The sequence below is a fragment of the Patiria miniata genome, unplaced genomic scaffold, assembly GCF_015706575.1.
Source record: "Patiria miniata isolate m_02_andy unplaced genomic scaffold, ASM1570657v1 HiC_scaffold_19, whole genome shotgun sequence".
Lineage (NCBI taxonomy): Eukaryota > Metazoa > Echinodermata > Asteroidea > Valvatida > Asterinidae > Patiria > Patiria miniata.
Genome location: NW_024037057.1, coordinates 2,901,730 through 2,918,802, shown reverse-complemented (window position 1 = coordinate 2,918,802; position 17,073 = coordinate 2,901,730). Strand labels below are relative to the sequence as shown.

Here is a 17,073-nt window from a genome sequence, read left to right as displayed (position 1 = left end):
TCAGCAGTTCTCTTCATTTCCAGAAATAGTTTTTGTGGGCGTTCGCGATCCAGTTACGATGACAGGCGATCTCTTTAGCAGATGGTTAGTTTCCTGTTACTATCAGAACAAATCAACGACGGTCATTTCTGTAATTTATTTTCTCATTTTAAAGTCTCGTTCCCACTGGTTGATATCATCAAGAGTGATCCAGTAAATTGTGAATGGTTCGTCTGTCTGCTGCTTCTGTGTCAAACCGTCCACATGTCACTGATAAATCTACCTTGAGATCTTCATTTCCCTGGCGAGCTGCATGCATTTATATACCCACATACTCAAGCACCAACTGTAAGTGCTAAATTACATCCTGCAGTCATTGATATCATGCAGTTCGTGTCGGGGATGAAGTTTTGTCTTTGTCCTCGTCAACAGGTTCCTGCGAATAGAGGGTCGGACAGCTGCAATATTGTGCTAAGTAGAGACCTATTAAGGCATTGATGAAAAGTGCTCAAATGGGCGTGTGCCCAGTGGCTGACAGGCCAGTCCAATCCGTGGCCATGTTTCTCACGTCCAAAAGCTCAAGAAAAGTCAGCCGGGAATTTTTTTTCACCGATGGTGTGTATTTTACTACATCATTTGTGCATTATTAGCAGGAACAGCACGTCGGCCACAGCCAGATTGGACAAGTGGATGTTCATCGGCGTGTGCATGGCACGCACTCGGAATCACCACAAACAGAAACCTTAAATTCGTCAGTAGGCGAAACAGAATATTTCCCTTAGTCAATATGGCGTTGATGACATCCGACCAATAGTACGCATCCTGCAAGTGGAGACCTATTAATTAAGGGATTGATGAAAAGTGCTCAAAATTATTTTACTACATCATTTGTGTTTTGTATATCAAAATTGGTTAACCTTTAACCAGTGGCGGCGCCAGACTCTAAACATTGGGGGCAAGGAAGTATTTTTGGGGGCAGTCAAAATAAAATCTTTAAAAGACAACGTACGTGCGTGCGTGCCTATTGTCAATGATCCGGAAATAGAGCACTTAAAAGACTCACTATTTTGAATGAGAAATGTATCAAACTGCAGGATGGTGAATAACAAATGTACGGTATTAACAAATGTACAAAGATGTTGGCTGCATAAATGCATGTGTGGTGTGTTTTGTCTACCAAATTTCCAATGTTTAAGCTCTCATTGATCTGATACACCTGTACACTGTGCCCTCTGGAGACATGCACACAATAGGAAACAAAAGATTGTATGTATACGTCTCCACAGGGCAATTTCTAAAGATGAAAATGTCTCCACAAGGTTTTCAGGAAATGTATGAATTTTACTAAAAAACTAGGAATTTCCAAGGTATGTTGGTCAGTCGCAAATGGAAGAGTTTTAGAAAAGGGATTTTAAGTCCGAATTTCAGCCAAGTAAAGGAAAAAAAGGGGGCAAAGAAAGCACTTGGGGGGTAAATCCCCCCCCCCCCCTCTCCCTATAAACTGTTTGCAAATAATGTGTTGTTCCTCCTTCGGGTTCAGTTAGCTTTTGCAGTACATTTATAACTTGGTTGCCTCCGAGTCGCCCGTGAAAAATTACCTCGGGTGACATCGTTGTTACTCACTTATGGATACAAATTGTCTTTCAATGACATAATTTAAGGCAATTGATCACTTAAGGGTTTAAATGATGCTTGAGAGCACCATGCCATGCCATCATGCTCTCATGCATCTAACTCCAGGTTCGTTTCCCTTGAGTGCGCGTGACCGGGCGCTGACAAGCGTGCCCTTGCTGATGTGATCCATCTTTCCTTGGATCGGTTGAGAAGGCCAGAGGGCTTAAATGTTACCACATTCACACACACACATACATGCACAGGCATCAGAGGATATATAGCATCTGCTCCTGCAATCATCAGTCAGATATACCTGTGTGATGATGTAAATTTAATGCGGCTAATCACGATCTGCCCTTTTGTTGACATTTAGCGCTGCAGACGTCTGCGGCAATTTGTTGGCGGTGATCTCAAACTGGATTTTTGATTGAAATGTGATGTGATGTACGGCATCCTTTAAAATCACCTCAGTGCCTACTGGCACTCGCGTGTAGGCAGTGAATTCTTTCCTCCTTTAGGCCAAAAAAGGTCTCCGGTTTCTGGTATGGAGCTTGCCCCAAAAGTGGTGCAGCAACGTGCATTATTTTTTCCCCTACTTTTTTCCCCCCAGTGTCAGCTAATGTTGCAGATGACAATCTGATCCCCTTAAAACTTTCAAATATATCTTTCAGAGTGGAGCTTGAGGTGACGTCAGTATTAAAGGCCATAAGGCAAACTTGATGTACAGTATTAAAGATGGAACGCTAGTGCTAGCCCTGTTATCAAATTTTTCAGTGGTTATCATATTCCACATGTGAGTTGTACGGAATGGCACTCGCATGTTTGAATAACGCGGAGTGTGGTATGGACCATGGCCGTGCTTCATGGTTATACATGTATGTAGCACGGCTTGTTGCCATGGATCGACCAATCAGGATCGAGGATTCAAATTTGCTTGAAGATAATTAAAAGTATAGAAAATATTTATGTAAAATAAAATATACAAAACGTACATGTATGAAGTGAAATAAAAATGAGTTTGCAAATTTACCCAAACTTTAAAACAACTTAAAGAAATATATATTAAGCTACTTAATTTACAAAGCTTTAAGTACATGAAGTGCTTAAGAAATTGTCCACATCTTTGAACTTAACTTATACATGTACAACTGCAGGATTTAAATGCCATTTTCTTAAAGTAAACTTAAAGTTACAACTTCAATTTTGTTTGGTGGTCTAAATTTCTGAAATAGAAATGTTCCAATATCTTAAAAAGTCCAACTTGCGTATTTCCAACTTGTAATGTGTTTTATCAACTCCTTGGATCTGACCCCAGATCTCCTCCAGTTGCGTTTGCCATGTTGTTATCCTTACGCATCCGCGATCTTGTCCCTTCTCATTTTCATTACTACATGCACTTGCTGGGCTACAATGTACGTACAGCTTAAATCACTGATTTGTCGGTTGATACGACCAAATTAATTTATCCACCGAATGCCTGTGACATATGGCTGCTTTGTTCCTTCTCCATCCTTTCTCATTTGTGGCCTTTGTCCGACCATTTATCTCCCGAATGAAACAAGACTTGCTTGATAAGTAAATGGAAACGTTAATAATCTCGATTAAGTTTGCGGTTGCAGTGCGTGACGCATCTCTGTTGGGAGTTTGTGAAAAGGACCGGCGGAAACTCAAGGTTTGGACAGTATACTCCGCCTGTCGCCAGGAATCCTGGCGGAGTCTTGTCCGAAACGTTGGATTTCCCCTGGGCAGTTCTATCAGCAGAGTTGTAACGAGTCACTGATTTTTGTGACTTGAGTCAAGTCGAGTCATTTTAAAGAAGTGACTCAAGTCGAGTCGAGTTATTAGGTCAAGACAGTCGAGTCGAGTCGAGTCGAGTCGAGTCACAGTGTGTAGTCGAGTCAAGTCGAGTCGAGTCAAATATTTAGCTCGAGTCAATTCGAGTCACAAATATTTGAGCACTATACAATAAATAAACACAAGAGAGAAAGTCATTTTTTGGCTTTTAAATTTTACATTCGGGCTACTACATGTGGCGACACCACATTTGCCTCTTAATGAAAATAAAAAGGGGGTGCCAGCTGATCGTCATTCAACTAATGGGGACACTGATCAAACCACGTATGTGTATACATTATTCGCGAACATTCTAACGTGACGTGAACAAAAACCGGCACCGGCGTAAGTCATTGCAAATACTTTTTCGCAAAGTTTTGCTTTTATTTTTGGGACTCGAGTCTCATTAGCCTTCCTGGAGTCGAGTCGAGTCATTCTGATGAGGGACTCGAATCGAGTCGAGTCATTTGCTCGCAGTGGCTCGAGTCGAGTCGAGTCGAGTCGAGTCATTTGCCCTTAGGGACTCGAGTCAAGTCGAGTCACCAAAAATTGTGACTGGAGTCGGACTCGAGTTGAGTCATTGACTCGAGTCATTACAACTCTGTCTATCAGAGACTCGCTAACTCACCAAAAGAAATGGATTGGTCACACGATGCAACTGCAGAGTTGTACATATTGCTCACATCTTCCTGCAAACCTTCAAATCCTATATGCAGTGTTCTCCAACTTTGAAAATAAAAGGTCGGTGTGCCGTCAAAAAGCGGAGGGGGAGGGGTGCGCTATAATTATGTTAGGGGCGCTATTTGCAGTCGTACATTTCCTTATGCTAGGGGGCGCTAGTTGCAGATGAACGTGTAATTTATGTACGGATTAGGCCATTTCTGGCTCAGCATCATCTTTTTAACACATCAGTGACCAGGGACTCTGAGGCAGTTTGGCCTTTAGACTTTTGATCTGATTGATTGTTACAATGGGCAGGCTTGTCAGTTTGACAAGTGTTGCATGTTACTGCTTTTGGCAGAGTTTCTGGCCAAAATATACCCTGGAGGGTAAGGGTAGTCCCACTTGTTTGTCTTTTTTTACTATTTTGTCCTTTTTTTTAAGCACGGCGGGCAACTTTTTAAGCTTGGTGGCAGCTTTTGAAGCTTGGCGGGTGCCTCAGAAAGCTTGGGGGGGCACCAGGTTATTTTTACAGGTTGGAGAACACTGTATTAAATGGAATCGCTGCAGCCCCTTCAGAAAACAGAATGTAAAAAAAATAGAAAGTGAAAAAAAAAAAACCCCAGAGAATTAATACTCTGAACATGGTTTTAAAGGGAATATATACAACATCTCCTTTTGCTGTAATTTTCAGAAATGGATTGATTTGCGGGTTAGTTTTTTATAGTAGATATTGTTACACTGACTTGTTTGACGTTTTGGGTTTGTAGATGCTAGAAAAACCAAGAAAAACAATCATGTTCTTGTAGTCTGGTTCCCTGACCCCATTTAAGATAAAACAGAGCAATTTATAGACGTAAGGGAATTGTAAGGTCAGGGAATCAGTCTAGCTGGCTTGTAACCGTTCATATGGTAGGTGTATAATAGATTGCAAAGAAAAATGCGGACTAACTACATTGTGTAAATATGATAAATTGGGAGCAGTATTTGAAAAAAAAAGCCATTTTTTTTCCAACGCTGGTCGGCCGACCAGCGTTGGAAATTGATACTAAAATACCACTTTTCGTGACAATGTCAGCACACCAGGTGCCATGATTTTACAGGAGGCTTTAGAATATCATTAACTAGCAGTCCAGTAAGGTATTTCATAATAATTTGGTAGTTTTGTTTTTTGATGTTTGCAGATGTTGTATATTCCCTTTAAAAGCATACACCCACTGAGCCGAAACTTCAATTTAGGTTTTGAACATTCTTCGTTTGAGATTTGAATGGTGTTCTGAACAAAATGCATGCAAAGCAATATGCCTTTAAGGCAGAAATGAGAAGAAAAAATTCTAAGATTTGAAAGAGCTTATAAATGAATTACGAGTAACACAGTCGATTTCGTGCTGTCACCTGTAGGTTGTCATATTCTTTTTATTAAAGGGAATATACAACATTTGCAAACATCGAAAAATAAAACTACCAAGTTTTTGCGAAATACCTTAATAGGATGTTGGTAAATGACAGTCTAAAGCATCCTGTAAAATTATGGCACCTGGTATACTGTCATTTTCAAGAAAAGTGGTATTTTTGTATCAATTTCCAACGCTGATCGGCCGATCAGCGTTGGAAACAACTGGCTTTTTTTTCAAACACTGGCCCCAATTGACCATTGCACTTGTTTGCAATCGATTACAAACCTATGAACGGGTACGAGCCAGCTAGACTGGTTCCCTGACCTTACAATTCCCCAATGTATGCAGACTGCTCTGTTTCTTCTTATATGGAGTCAGGGAACCAGACTACAGGAAAATGATCGTTTTTCTTGGTTTTTATAGCATTTTCGAACCCAAAACCTCCAAAAAGTCAGTGTAAATATATTTGCTTTATATTTCCAACCCCCCAATTCCATCCATTTCTGGAAATTACAGCAAAAGCAAATGATGTATATTCCCTTTAAAGGGAATGTACATGTACATCATTGGTTTTTGCTGTAATTCTCAGAAATGAACTATTTGAGGGGTTACTATGATAGATCAAATATTGTTCCACTGATATGTTTGAAGTTTTGTGTTCGAAAATGCTGGAAAAACCAAGAAAAACACAAATGGTGGAGTAGTCTGGTTCCCTGACTCCACTAAAGATAAAATGGATCAATTCATAGATGCCGGAAATTTGTAAGGTATGGGAACCAGTTTAGCTGGCCTGCAACCATTCATGAACATGTAACAAATAGCAAACAAAATTTGGACTGAAAAAAAAATGGTGAAATTAGAGCAGTATTTGAAAAATAGTTAAGTTTTTCCAACGGTGGTCGGCCAACCACTGTTGGAAATTTATACAAAAATACAATTTTCTTGAAAATGACTTCACACCAGGTGCCATAATTTTACAGGATGCTTTAGACTGTCATTTACCAACATCCTAGTAAGGTATTTCATAAAATCTTGGTCATTTTATTTTTCGATGTTTGCAGATGTTGTATATTCCCTTTAACTTAGAATGGACTGTGCAGCTGCTTGTGTCAGCTTAAACGTCTGGAAAATGTCTGATGAGTGACTGTAATAAAATTCACCTTAAATTAAAGTAAACAACTGAAGGAGTATGTAAAACAAACTAAGTATGAATTCAAAGGATGTGGATGTGCATACAAGTGGAATTGCTTTTTAAAAAAAATTGGGAAATTTTTTTTGAGGGGGGGGGAGTCTTCATGCTTAAAGGGAAAATACAACATTTGCAAACATCAAAAAACGAAATGATCAAATTATCACGAAATACCTTACTGAATTGTTAGGGAATGACAGTCTTAAGCAAGTGTAACCGGGGAGAGTGGAATTAGTTAGTTAAAAATGTGGCACTCTCCTTTCAACCGAGGGGTTCCACTAAAAAAAATGATTTGGGTAGAGCGAATGTTTCTGTAGTCTAAATAATATGAAATGTTTTATTTATAGTACAAATTTGAGACAATAATTTTATATACAAATGATCAGGTACAGTATTTTCAAAAAGAAATATATTTATAGGAACTTTTGTGAGTATATAAAAACGAAACTTTGTTGGGTGTATAAAAACGACAGTCAAATAGGGAAAATAGTGTGGTGAACTGTCACTCCAAGGATGGAAACGTATAAAAACGATAAATGACTAATGAATTATGGGAATAACTGGTTTCCTTATTTGTAAATCAAAGAAAACTTTTTTTATAAATACATCAGTCAGTGAACAGAATGTTGCATAAAAAGTGACTGTTGCATAAAAAGATTCAGGCATAAACAGCTTCAGGCATAAAAGAGTTAAATAACACACATGGGATTTACTCACCACTTGGGATGATCTACGTTCATGTCTTCTCCGTGCTCGGTGTTAAAATTGATGTAGAAGCAGCAAACATATTGCAAACTGCAATGCCGGCAACGCCGGATATAAAATTATATTGCTGCTATCGGGGAGCCGCACCCAAAACTTGCAGAAAAAGTGGAGTGTGCAAGATGATGGTCTGAACGCAACGAGGTGTTGGATCGGAATCAAAGTTATTTTGGACCTAGCCCTACAAGAAAAATATACCGAAACGCCCGGAATGTCAGCTATTCCTCTTAAACAAAGCGCGTTGGAATGTAAAACTCGCATGCTCGCTACGCCCATCGCATAGTTGAGCAAAATTCTAGGCGGCGCGCGCTGTAAAAAAAAGTTTAGTTGGCTGCGAGAGGGCGCTAGGCAAAAAGCATGATCGCAATGGCTGCTCACATGTGAATCGACACAAACACGAAGTTACAAAAGTTATTGAAATGAATGCTGGTGTACATGGAGTAAGGAACCTGTCGGGTAAAAGTAAGTACTGAAACCCGACCTGGTTACACAACCTTTAAAATCGTGGCTCTTGGTGTGCTGACATTTTCAAGAAAAACTGTATTTTTCCAACGCTGGTCGGCCGACCAGCGTTGGAGAAAACTGGCTGTTTTCAAAAACTGTTCCTACTTTTTCATAGTTAGCTATCCTGACTTTTCTTTACAATTGATTACACACCTGTGAAGGGGTACAAGCCTGCTAGACTTATTCTCTGACCTTACAATTCCCCAAAGTGTATTAATTGCTTCGTTTCATCTTAAGTGGGGTCGGGGAACCAGACTACAAGAATATGATAGGTTTTCTTGGTTTTTCCAGCATCTACAAGCCCAAAACATAAAACAAGTCAGTTTAACAATATTTCATATAACATACTAATCCTCCAAATCCATTTATTTCTGAAAATTGCAGCAAAAGCAAATGTTGTACATGTACATTCCCTTTAATGGGAGCCTGTAGGAAGGGGAAAAAAACTTGTCTTGGAAGTAATTTAGAAGCAAGTACATGTATTGTAATTAACAACAGATGGTTGGAAATTGCGTCGAGGATGAAAAAATTCATCAGCAAGCAATTCGTCCTTCATGGATGTTACACGTTCTTGATAAATGTCCGTTCCCCAGAGCAAGTCCTTGTTTATATCAAATGCACCACACACAAATCATTTTTTTGAATTGTTTATCCTGATGAAAGACTCATTAGCTCGGGCGTTGTGGCATATGGTGTGCGGCAGTAACGCCTACCCGTCAAACATAAACGCTCGGCTGAACGATGTAAGCAGCGTTGCACGACAGTGCTTCCTTGACGTACGTTTGACGCCACTTATAGTGGTTTGTCTTGAGAAATCTTGCCGTGCGGCACGTGCCGCGCTTTGAGAGATTATAAACATGGATGTTTTTTAATCAAGGAAGCATGCAGAACAAACAAATGAAAAGAAAATGATGTACATGTATGTATGACTTTCTTTTGTATATTTTTGGCAGCACAATTTATGATCCTGAAGTGAAACTTGGCACCAGTGTTGTAGTCGAGTACTTTTTTCCGAGTACCGAGTACTGCCGAGTACTTAGGTTAGCAAGTATGAGTATGAGTACGAGTACTTGTACTTCTGAGTACAAGTTCAGGTCTCCGAGTACGAGTACTTGTACTTCCGAAACGAGTACGAGTACTTCTATTTCCGAATACGGCCATACTGCAAATGGTTCATTGTGCGTAATTGGCCCAGTCCCACTCAGACCGATATACAGACCCACTCATGGCTAGCTGTTAATGTGTTTGTCCGGACGTGCACAGAGAAAAATCAGGAATCTCTGATTTCTCTGCAGGCCAATCAACCATTTCCAACTGAAAATATCGATAATAGAATAAGGCTGTGGTAAGTCAAGCTATACCATTTTTTTTCCCGAGTACTGCTATTCGAGTACAAGTACTTTGATGATCGAGTACGAGTACCGTCATTTCGAGTACGAGTACTTTGACATACGAGTACTCCAACAAAAGTACTTGAGTAGTACTCGAGTACGAGTACCGAGTACGAGTACTACGACACTGCTTGGCACCAACTTTGACAGTCTTTATAATCCAACTTACATGTAGTATGAAAAAGGCATATTTACATTTGTCCAGTGATCCAGGCCCAATTTCAAAGAGCTGGGCCCAATTTCATGGCGCTGCTAACCACGGAATTCCGCGCTTACGATCACCGTTCTTTGCTAACGGTGTTAGCAGAAAAATTCTGCGTTAAAGGTGGAGTCCATCGTTTGTCATTTGTGCATTATGTTCGTTTGAAGAAACAAAAGTGCTCAAAATCTAAAGAAGGGTGCTGAACAACTTGTTAGGTACCTGTAGGTTGGACAAGAATATTATTTTGTAACTTTGTTTGTCTGTTGGTCATTTATAAAATACAGTGAAATCTTGATATTAAATCAAACATCAAGGGAACAGGTTATAACTCCATGCATTGAAAACATTGTAAATCACAAGTTGCATGTACGATTCTAAAATCCTAACCATTGTAACGTTTTCCCGTCATGTCTTGTAATAAATGCCCTTTGAACACTGAAGGGCATAAGTTACTAAACTCTATTCAGAATGTGAATTTAAATGGCCTTCCTTGACTAATATGAATTCCTACATAACTCTGCAAAACTCAATTAAAATGGAAATTGGGGAAAAAATAGGCAATTTTTGATGAAATCCGTCCCTCCAAATCACTTCCGAATCCCCATTCCACAACCAGGATAAACACGCTTAATGTTTTTCTTGAAAATTTTTATCTTGCTTTTAAACTTTCAATTCCAATTTTTCTTTGTATCGTTTGCCAACACATTGTTGATTGAATACTTGCATGTAAGATGTATTTTGGAGAGTGGATGAAGTTTTGAAATCCTGTGAATGAAAATTGAATCCTGCAGCTTTCTATTTTGGAAATAAACGCACTTGAGAGTCGACAGAGTCTTTGTGAATTCACGAAACAGATTGATAGCTGTACATGTAGTACGTAATCCTGGAAACCCTCTGCCTCCCATTACGCTACTTTAATATTATTTCTTTCTTTATGGTAATGAAAGCAAGGATTCCTCAAAAGCGCCCTAGGCACTGTAGCTCAAATGCCTGAAGAAACCTGTAGAGAGGAGGCAATGAGAAGAAATGACAGTTTTAGATGTGGGAGGAAAACCCCAGCAGAATATTCTGCTCTGCATTTGACATGTATGTATATTGTTCGTTTCCAATAGAAACACCCCTCAAAATCCAAAGAAGAATGTTTGTTCAAAACCCAACCTGTAATACTTGTATCAAACTAATTTTTACCGGTCAGTTGTGGGGTCAGCCACTCCAAGCACCCTCCTTAATTAGCCGGTGCTGTGCCAATTTTAAGAAGAGCATGGGACTGACTTGTTAGTTTTCCAGTGAAAAAATACTGTATTCTTCAGAAACTTGTCGGCTTTTCCGGTTGGAGTAACTTGTGTTTTTTGTTTCCGCCAAGCGTTCTTGGAAGCAAATGCTTGTGGGGACAGCAGCTGCTTTGTTTCTTTACAAGAAAGTGTTGACAGGGTCCTGCATTGTAATCAACAAAGTGTGAATCCTCTTGTCTAGTCTGCCCTGCATGACGAAAATGTGACACACATGAAGCGTTTGCTTTCCCCGTAAAGATTCGATTCAGTGATCCGTCAACACCCCCCCCCTCACTTTTATTTCTCCCCAGATACCGTGTGTTTTCGCAAACACCCCCATTGGCCAAAAGCCAATATGCATCAGAGGCTTTCTTCGTGTACCGCGACACGTTTTAATTCTGACGGAAACGAGCCCGCGAAAAAGATAACGCAAGTTGTCTTCCCGTTTCCTCCCCCGTGGGACTCGAGGATTCTGCCAAACACACTCAGCGAGTGGCACCGCGATCCTGCCGCCTCATCACTCGGATCAATGAAAAAAGATCGTAACAGTTGATTGTGTTTGGCGTCACGGCCAGCTGAATAAAACGCTACGTGTCGTGGGCTGTGAGCGACTGTAAAATGGGTGCCACTATCAGTGTTTCCCATGGCTAATGAAATGAGCGAGGTGGTAAAAATTCAAATTGATGATTGAAACAAAACTGATGCAGTTTGCAAACTCAGAAGGATGCTGCCCTTACAAAAATGCGAGATGATTCCATTTACACAATCCAAATTGTGAGTTCTTGATACATAGAGGTCAAGGAAAACGCTCATAAATCACACAAAATGAACATTTTTCAATTCGTAATTCCTTTATTGCCAATCTTCACAGCGAGGTGGTGATATTGGCAAAAATTGAGCGAGGTGGTCACTGAAAGTAGCGAGGTGGGCCGCCTCACGTTTGAATGGGCAGGGGAAACACTGGCCACTATGAAATATTTTAAAACTGGCTTTCGGTTTTAAGCTTGGGTAAGAAGTGTGAATTTTTGTGCCTCAAATTAAATTTAGGCAAGTTTTTGGAAAAGTGGGGCAGTACCATAATGTAGGCCTATACAGTGCATGTACAAGAAAGGCTGTATTTTACAAATATTGACTGCTTTGAAGTGTTACAGTAAAACTAGCCTCTACCGTCTGGAAAAAAATCAGGTACAAGTTCCTCACATTGCATTTTCGTTTTTAAAACCCAATTGCATTTAGGTCCGAGCTATATTGCAGAAAAGATAGTGAACACATGTTTATGTGTAATGTATGTCGGAAAAAAACCTTACAAACTCTAGGAGATACATGTAGGCCTACATGGGCGCAGGTATTTACAAATATTTACTGCTTCGAGTTTTACAGTAAAACTACCCTATACATGTGGATGTAGGCCAGACTTCTTCCCCAGAAAGTTTGTGCATGTACATGTGTGACATGACTGAAAGAGATACCATACCGTCTGACCGAAGTTGCACATGTAGTATGCACAGGTTGTGTAATACAAATACACATATTGACTTTTTCGGAGTGGCCATGTAAAAGTAGCCGTTTAACTTGATCTGTGTCGTTCTATTTAGGGCTCCATAGACATCACAGAAGGAAGCTAGTTTTACTATGCCACTGTGGTAGTTAAAGAAGGCAACGTCAATACCTTGCCTACATGTACATGTACATGTACACACCCCCCCCCCCCCCCCAATTAAGAAATACCACCTGATCAAATGTTTGCATCAAGCTGCCTATCGCATCGTTCTACATTTCGAAATAAGCGCACAACCTTTACAACATGTACATGTAGATGTACGTCAGCGGTTGCTACAGTTACTGCTTGTCGTACTTCGGTTGGTGTGGATACGTAACTTTTCATTCGTAAATTACACTACAAATGTTTTTTTACTTCAAAAGCCTTCAAGTTTTGCCTCCACTCTTTTGCCCATAGAGTAAGCACCCATACATGTACATTAAGGTCTATTGCACTGACTACTGATTTTCCAGTAGGAGACTGGCTGAAGTCTCCTAAGCAGGCATGAAATTTTTGTCTGAAATTGTTTACATGCATGTCTGAAATCAGACCGTTTAAATCTGATGGAAACATTGATAAGAAAGAAATGAACTTTCAGATCTTGCATCACATTTCCAACCTAATAATCGACTATCGCCATTTGTGAGTTAGCCAGCCCCTTAGACAACCCTATGGAATTTGTGTACACTAAGTTTTGTTTGTCTCAGATTTTGCGCGTTTCGCGTCCATTTGTACATCAAGTAATTGGACAATATTTCACAAGCTGCGTTGACGCGTTTCTAATGCGACTCTACCGTGATGCATCATATAAGGAAGAAAAAATTATTTTGGGAGAGAAATATTAAAATGAAAACATTGCTGTATTTCTGTATTTCAAACAGCCACCTGTCTGAAAATTTCGAGGAAAAAAAATTGTCACATTGACCAACATTGGCTTTTGTTATAAAGCTATTGTTATCTACAGGTTGAGTAAAAAAAAGCGGAACCCAAACCCCATATAGTATATTTCACATTTAAAAAAATATGTAGCACCAAAAATAATAATAACTGGAAAGCCAATTTCATAAGCTACTTTTAGATGAAAAAATTACTGAAATTGGTCAATCCGTTCAAAGAATATCAACATTTAAACGCAATGACCCTAAAACCTGTCTCGTCCAAAAAATGTGATTTTAACAATCGTCGTCACAATTGTCTTCAAACATCACCAGCGATGAAATCTTAGTTTGAACGTTAACAATGTGCAACAAAGTCCTTTTGAAGGCCCGTCTTTTCAAAAAGTAGATTTTATAAATCATATTGTTTGCCTAACCAGGGTTGTCAATCAAATATTGTGTACTACAGTTGGTGACAGTTGTTGAAACAAGTATTCTGTGTCATTTTCTTTGTTGTTCCAAACAGTCAAAACACACAATAAATTTCTTTTTTGGACGAGACAGGTTTTAGGGTCATTGCGTTTAAATGGTGATATTCTTTGAACGGATTGAGCAATTTCAGTAATTTTTTCATCTAAAAGTAGCTTTTGAAATTGGCTTTCCAGTCATTATTATTTTTTGGTGACATATTTTTTTAAATGTTAAATATAGGCCTATTGTTTGGGGTTTGGGTTCCGCTTTTTTTTTACTCACCCTGTGCTTGCATCACTATTTGTACCCTGTTAACATTCATAAGGAATATATGTAAGCTCTAAATTCTGGGTCAAGTAGGGCCCATAGGGTATTACATTGTGGAGTCAAGCACGTACGCCTAGTCTGTCAGTGTAAAAAAAACCAGTTAATTCACGGAACTAAAGTTAGACCAATGTCCGATTTACAATGTACTTGTCTACTGCTGGAAATTACACTTGGCGCCCATGCAAGCGGCTGCAGCCACTTTCCATATAGAGTAAAGTCTGTCACAAGCCAATGTGGCCCATCAGGCTGGCGTTTATCTCCGGTTTCAGTAGCATGAAACAACTGAAATGTATATATTTTTTTACACAAGGCATATCTCAGAATCTGGGCCTTAACAGCAAGAAACATTATTGAGTAATAGAGACTGCTGATGGCTTGGCGCTCAGATGTAGCGATTCACCTCTCTACTGAAGCTGGCCTATTTTCTGATAGTAGGTATTTTGGCAGGAAGAGAGTTCTATATTTGAGGGGTATGCGGGCCGTAGATGGTATGCACCCGGATGGGATGCTGGTCCATCGCAGGTTACTTCCCAGCTAATGCCAGTACCCATTTATACTCCTGGGTGGAGAAAGGCAAGTGGGGGTGAGGTGGCTTGCCCAAGGACACGACATATGGCCAGCAGCTGGATTCGAACCCCTGACCCTCTGATCAGGAGTCACAATATGAAGTAAAGTAAAGTCTGTCCGGAGCCAAAATGAGCCATCAGGCCAGCGTTTATCTCCAGTTTCAGAGGCATGAAACGACTGAGAAGATTTTTATTCCCCCTGTATGGGATGCCAGTCCATCGCAGGTTACTCACCAGCTAATGCCGGTACCCATTTGTACTCCTGGGTGGAGAGAGGTAGGTTGGAGTGAAGTGGCTTGCCCAAGGACACAACATTAGAACAGCAGCTGGATTCAAACAGCTGACCCTCTGATCATGAGTCACAATACAAAGTAAAGTAAAAATTTGTCCCAAGCCAATATGACCCATCATGCCGGCGTTTATCTCCAGTTTCAGAGGCATGAAACGACTGAGAATATTTCTATTCCCCCTGTATGGGATGCCAGTCCATCGCAGGTTACCCCCCAGCTAATGCCCAGTACCCATTTACCAGTACATGAATTCTCCTGGGTGGAGAGAGGCAACTTGGGGTGAAGTGGCTTGCCCAAGGACATAACATATGGCCAGCAAGTGGATTCGATCCTGGATTTTTCTTTTTAATGACGCACAGATTTGCAAAGATTTTGTCTTTTTTATTTGTTTCCGGTAAAATTTTGTACGTGTAAGCAAGTTTAAAATCTGGTCAAAAGCGTGACGGTTCCTTTGGACACAAAATTATCACCAAAAGAGAGTCATGAAAATGGAAGAATCCATCTGCCATCTTGGAAAAAGCCCCATCTATAGGGGAAAAAGGACCCTCCTTCCTTTTTGCAAAAAGCCCTGACGAGAAACTGTGTTTTTAATACTTGGCCTAACCAGTTGCCATCTGTGCCTAATTCACCATTTTGTGCTAACAGCACTAGCAAAAAAGTTATGTGCCGATCACGTACATGTAAGCACAGAATCCTTAATAGACACGGGATGTGCGCACATGCGTAAGCCAAAATTCTTTGGTAAGCCATGAAATATGCTAAGCCTAAGCACAGACTTCTCTGCAACATTTCTCCTAGTGATAAGCAAAGCCATGAGGTGAAAATCTTTCAATCCCTTGGGAATTTTATTTTGTCTGAGCTGATGTCTGCCCAACTCATAAATTTGCCGTAAGAAAATTCCTATGTAAGTCACCTCTGTGAAAGTTGGCCCGCCTCCAACAAAGCTCCCAAGAAAACATTTACGTATTTCTCTGGCATTTGGTATGCATCACTTTTCCCTGAACACGTGTGCAGGATGGAAAATATACATGTACTGTTGAAATGTGCTGAACCTGTGAAAGCTGTGCGTGCGTGTCTTAATAATGACAACTGTCTGTTCAGGTCCTACATGTACATATATGCAATAAATTTGTTTTGGAAGGTCTTCTTGAAATGCACCTTTGTGACCCTTGTACGTGTACATTATGTTTGATCAAATAGAATATTTCAGGGCCTTTTTTGTTTTACACGAAGTATTCTATTTCAAATTTCAATGTTCAAAGAGTCGTGTTTTTTTTTTAAAGCTACAGTCCATCATTTGCAGCTATCCGAAAAGTAACTGGCGTAATTATTGTTGAAAAACATATTTGGTTGAAAGATAGTAAAGGGGACTATATACTCCCCGTGAAATTATTCCTTGTGGCAAGCTGTCATTTTTTAAGAAATCAATGAAAGAAGGCCTTTTCAACGGTGCTTCTTAAGACGCACTGTACAAAATTTAAATTAGTTGTTCGTTTTGTTATTCGGCGGAGCGCGGTTTTGCTATAATTCGTCGGATCGGTGCGCGACATTGCGTAGCTGCAATCGGCTCAGTGAGAATGAGTGTCGGACGCTGAATTCAGGCCCAATTCAAAACATGATTCAGCAACTATTGATTTGAAATCGAGATCCTAGAATGCTGTTTTTCTCGGAATATACAGCTGAAGTTGAGCTGAAACTTCATCAGATTAGTTGTCCAGTACCCTTCTTTAGATTTTGAGCACTTTTGTTGCTTCAAACAAACAAAAACGCACAAATTACAAATGATGGACTATACTTTTAAAGAAGAAATTTGAACTTATATTCCTTGCATACATGTAGCTCTCAAACAATGCGCGAAAGTAGCTTTCAACAATTAACAAACAATGAAACCTCGCAACTTATATGATTTAAAAAAACATTGCACGAGGATTTTAATGTCTCCAAGGTTTTCATTGGGTTGTCTCCTCGAGATCTCTCACAATTTTGGAATATTTCAACTTAAAAAAAATGCTCTTTGGATATTCTGCCAATGATCAAATATTCAAATTTTTCCATTTTTGTTACACAGCCCTACACCCTTCAGAGGAATGAATATATTTTCACGAAATTCTTCCGAGTAAAATTCATTTCATTGACCCATTTATAGGCAAAACAGAAAGTACCGTAAGGTTGTAAAATTTGAAATTCTATTTGTACATAAGC

The 17,073-nt window shown here is 39.7% G+C and overlaps 1 protein-coding gene across 1 annotated transcript in view; it reads left to right on the top strand.

Annotated features, from left to right (window-relative positions):
* Positions 1 to 766: 766 nt before the first annotated feature.
* LOC119726013 (nuclear pore membrane glycoprotein 210-like) overlaps positions 767 to 17,073 on the top strand; it is a 40,448-nt gene continuing 24,141 nt past the window's right edge. The window contains exon 1 of the mRNA XM_038197633.1: positions 767 to 792. Within this exon, the coding sequence (XP_038053561.1) occupies positions 767 to 792 (26 nt within the window). The remainder of the gene's footprint in view (positions 793 to 17,073) is intronic.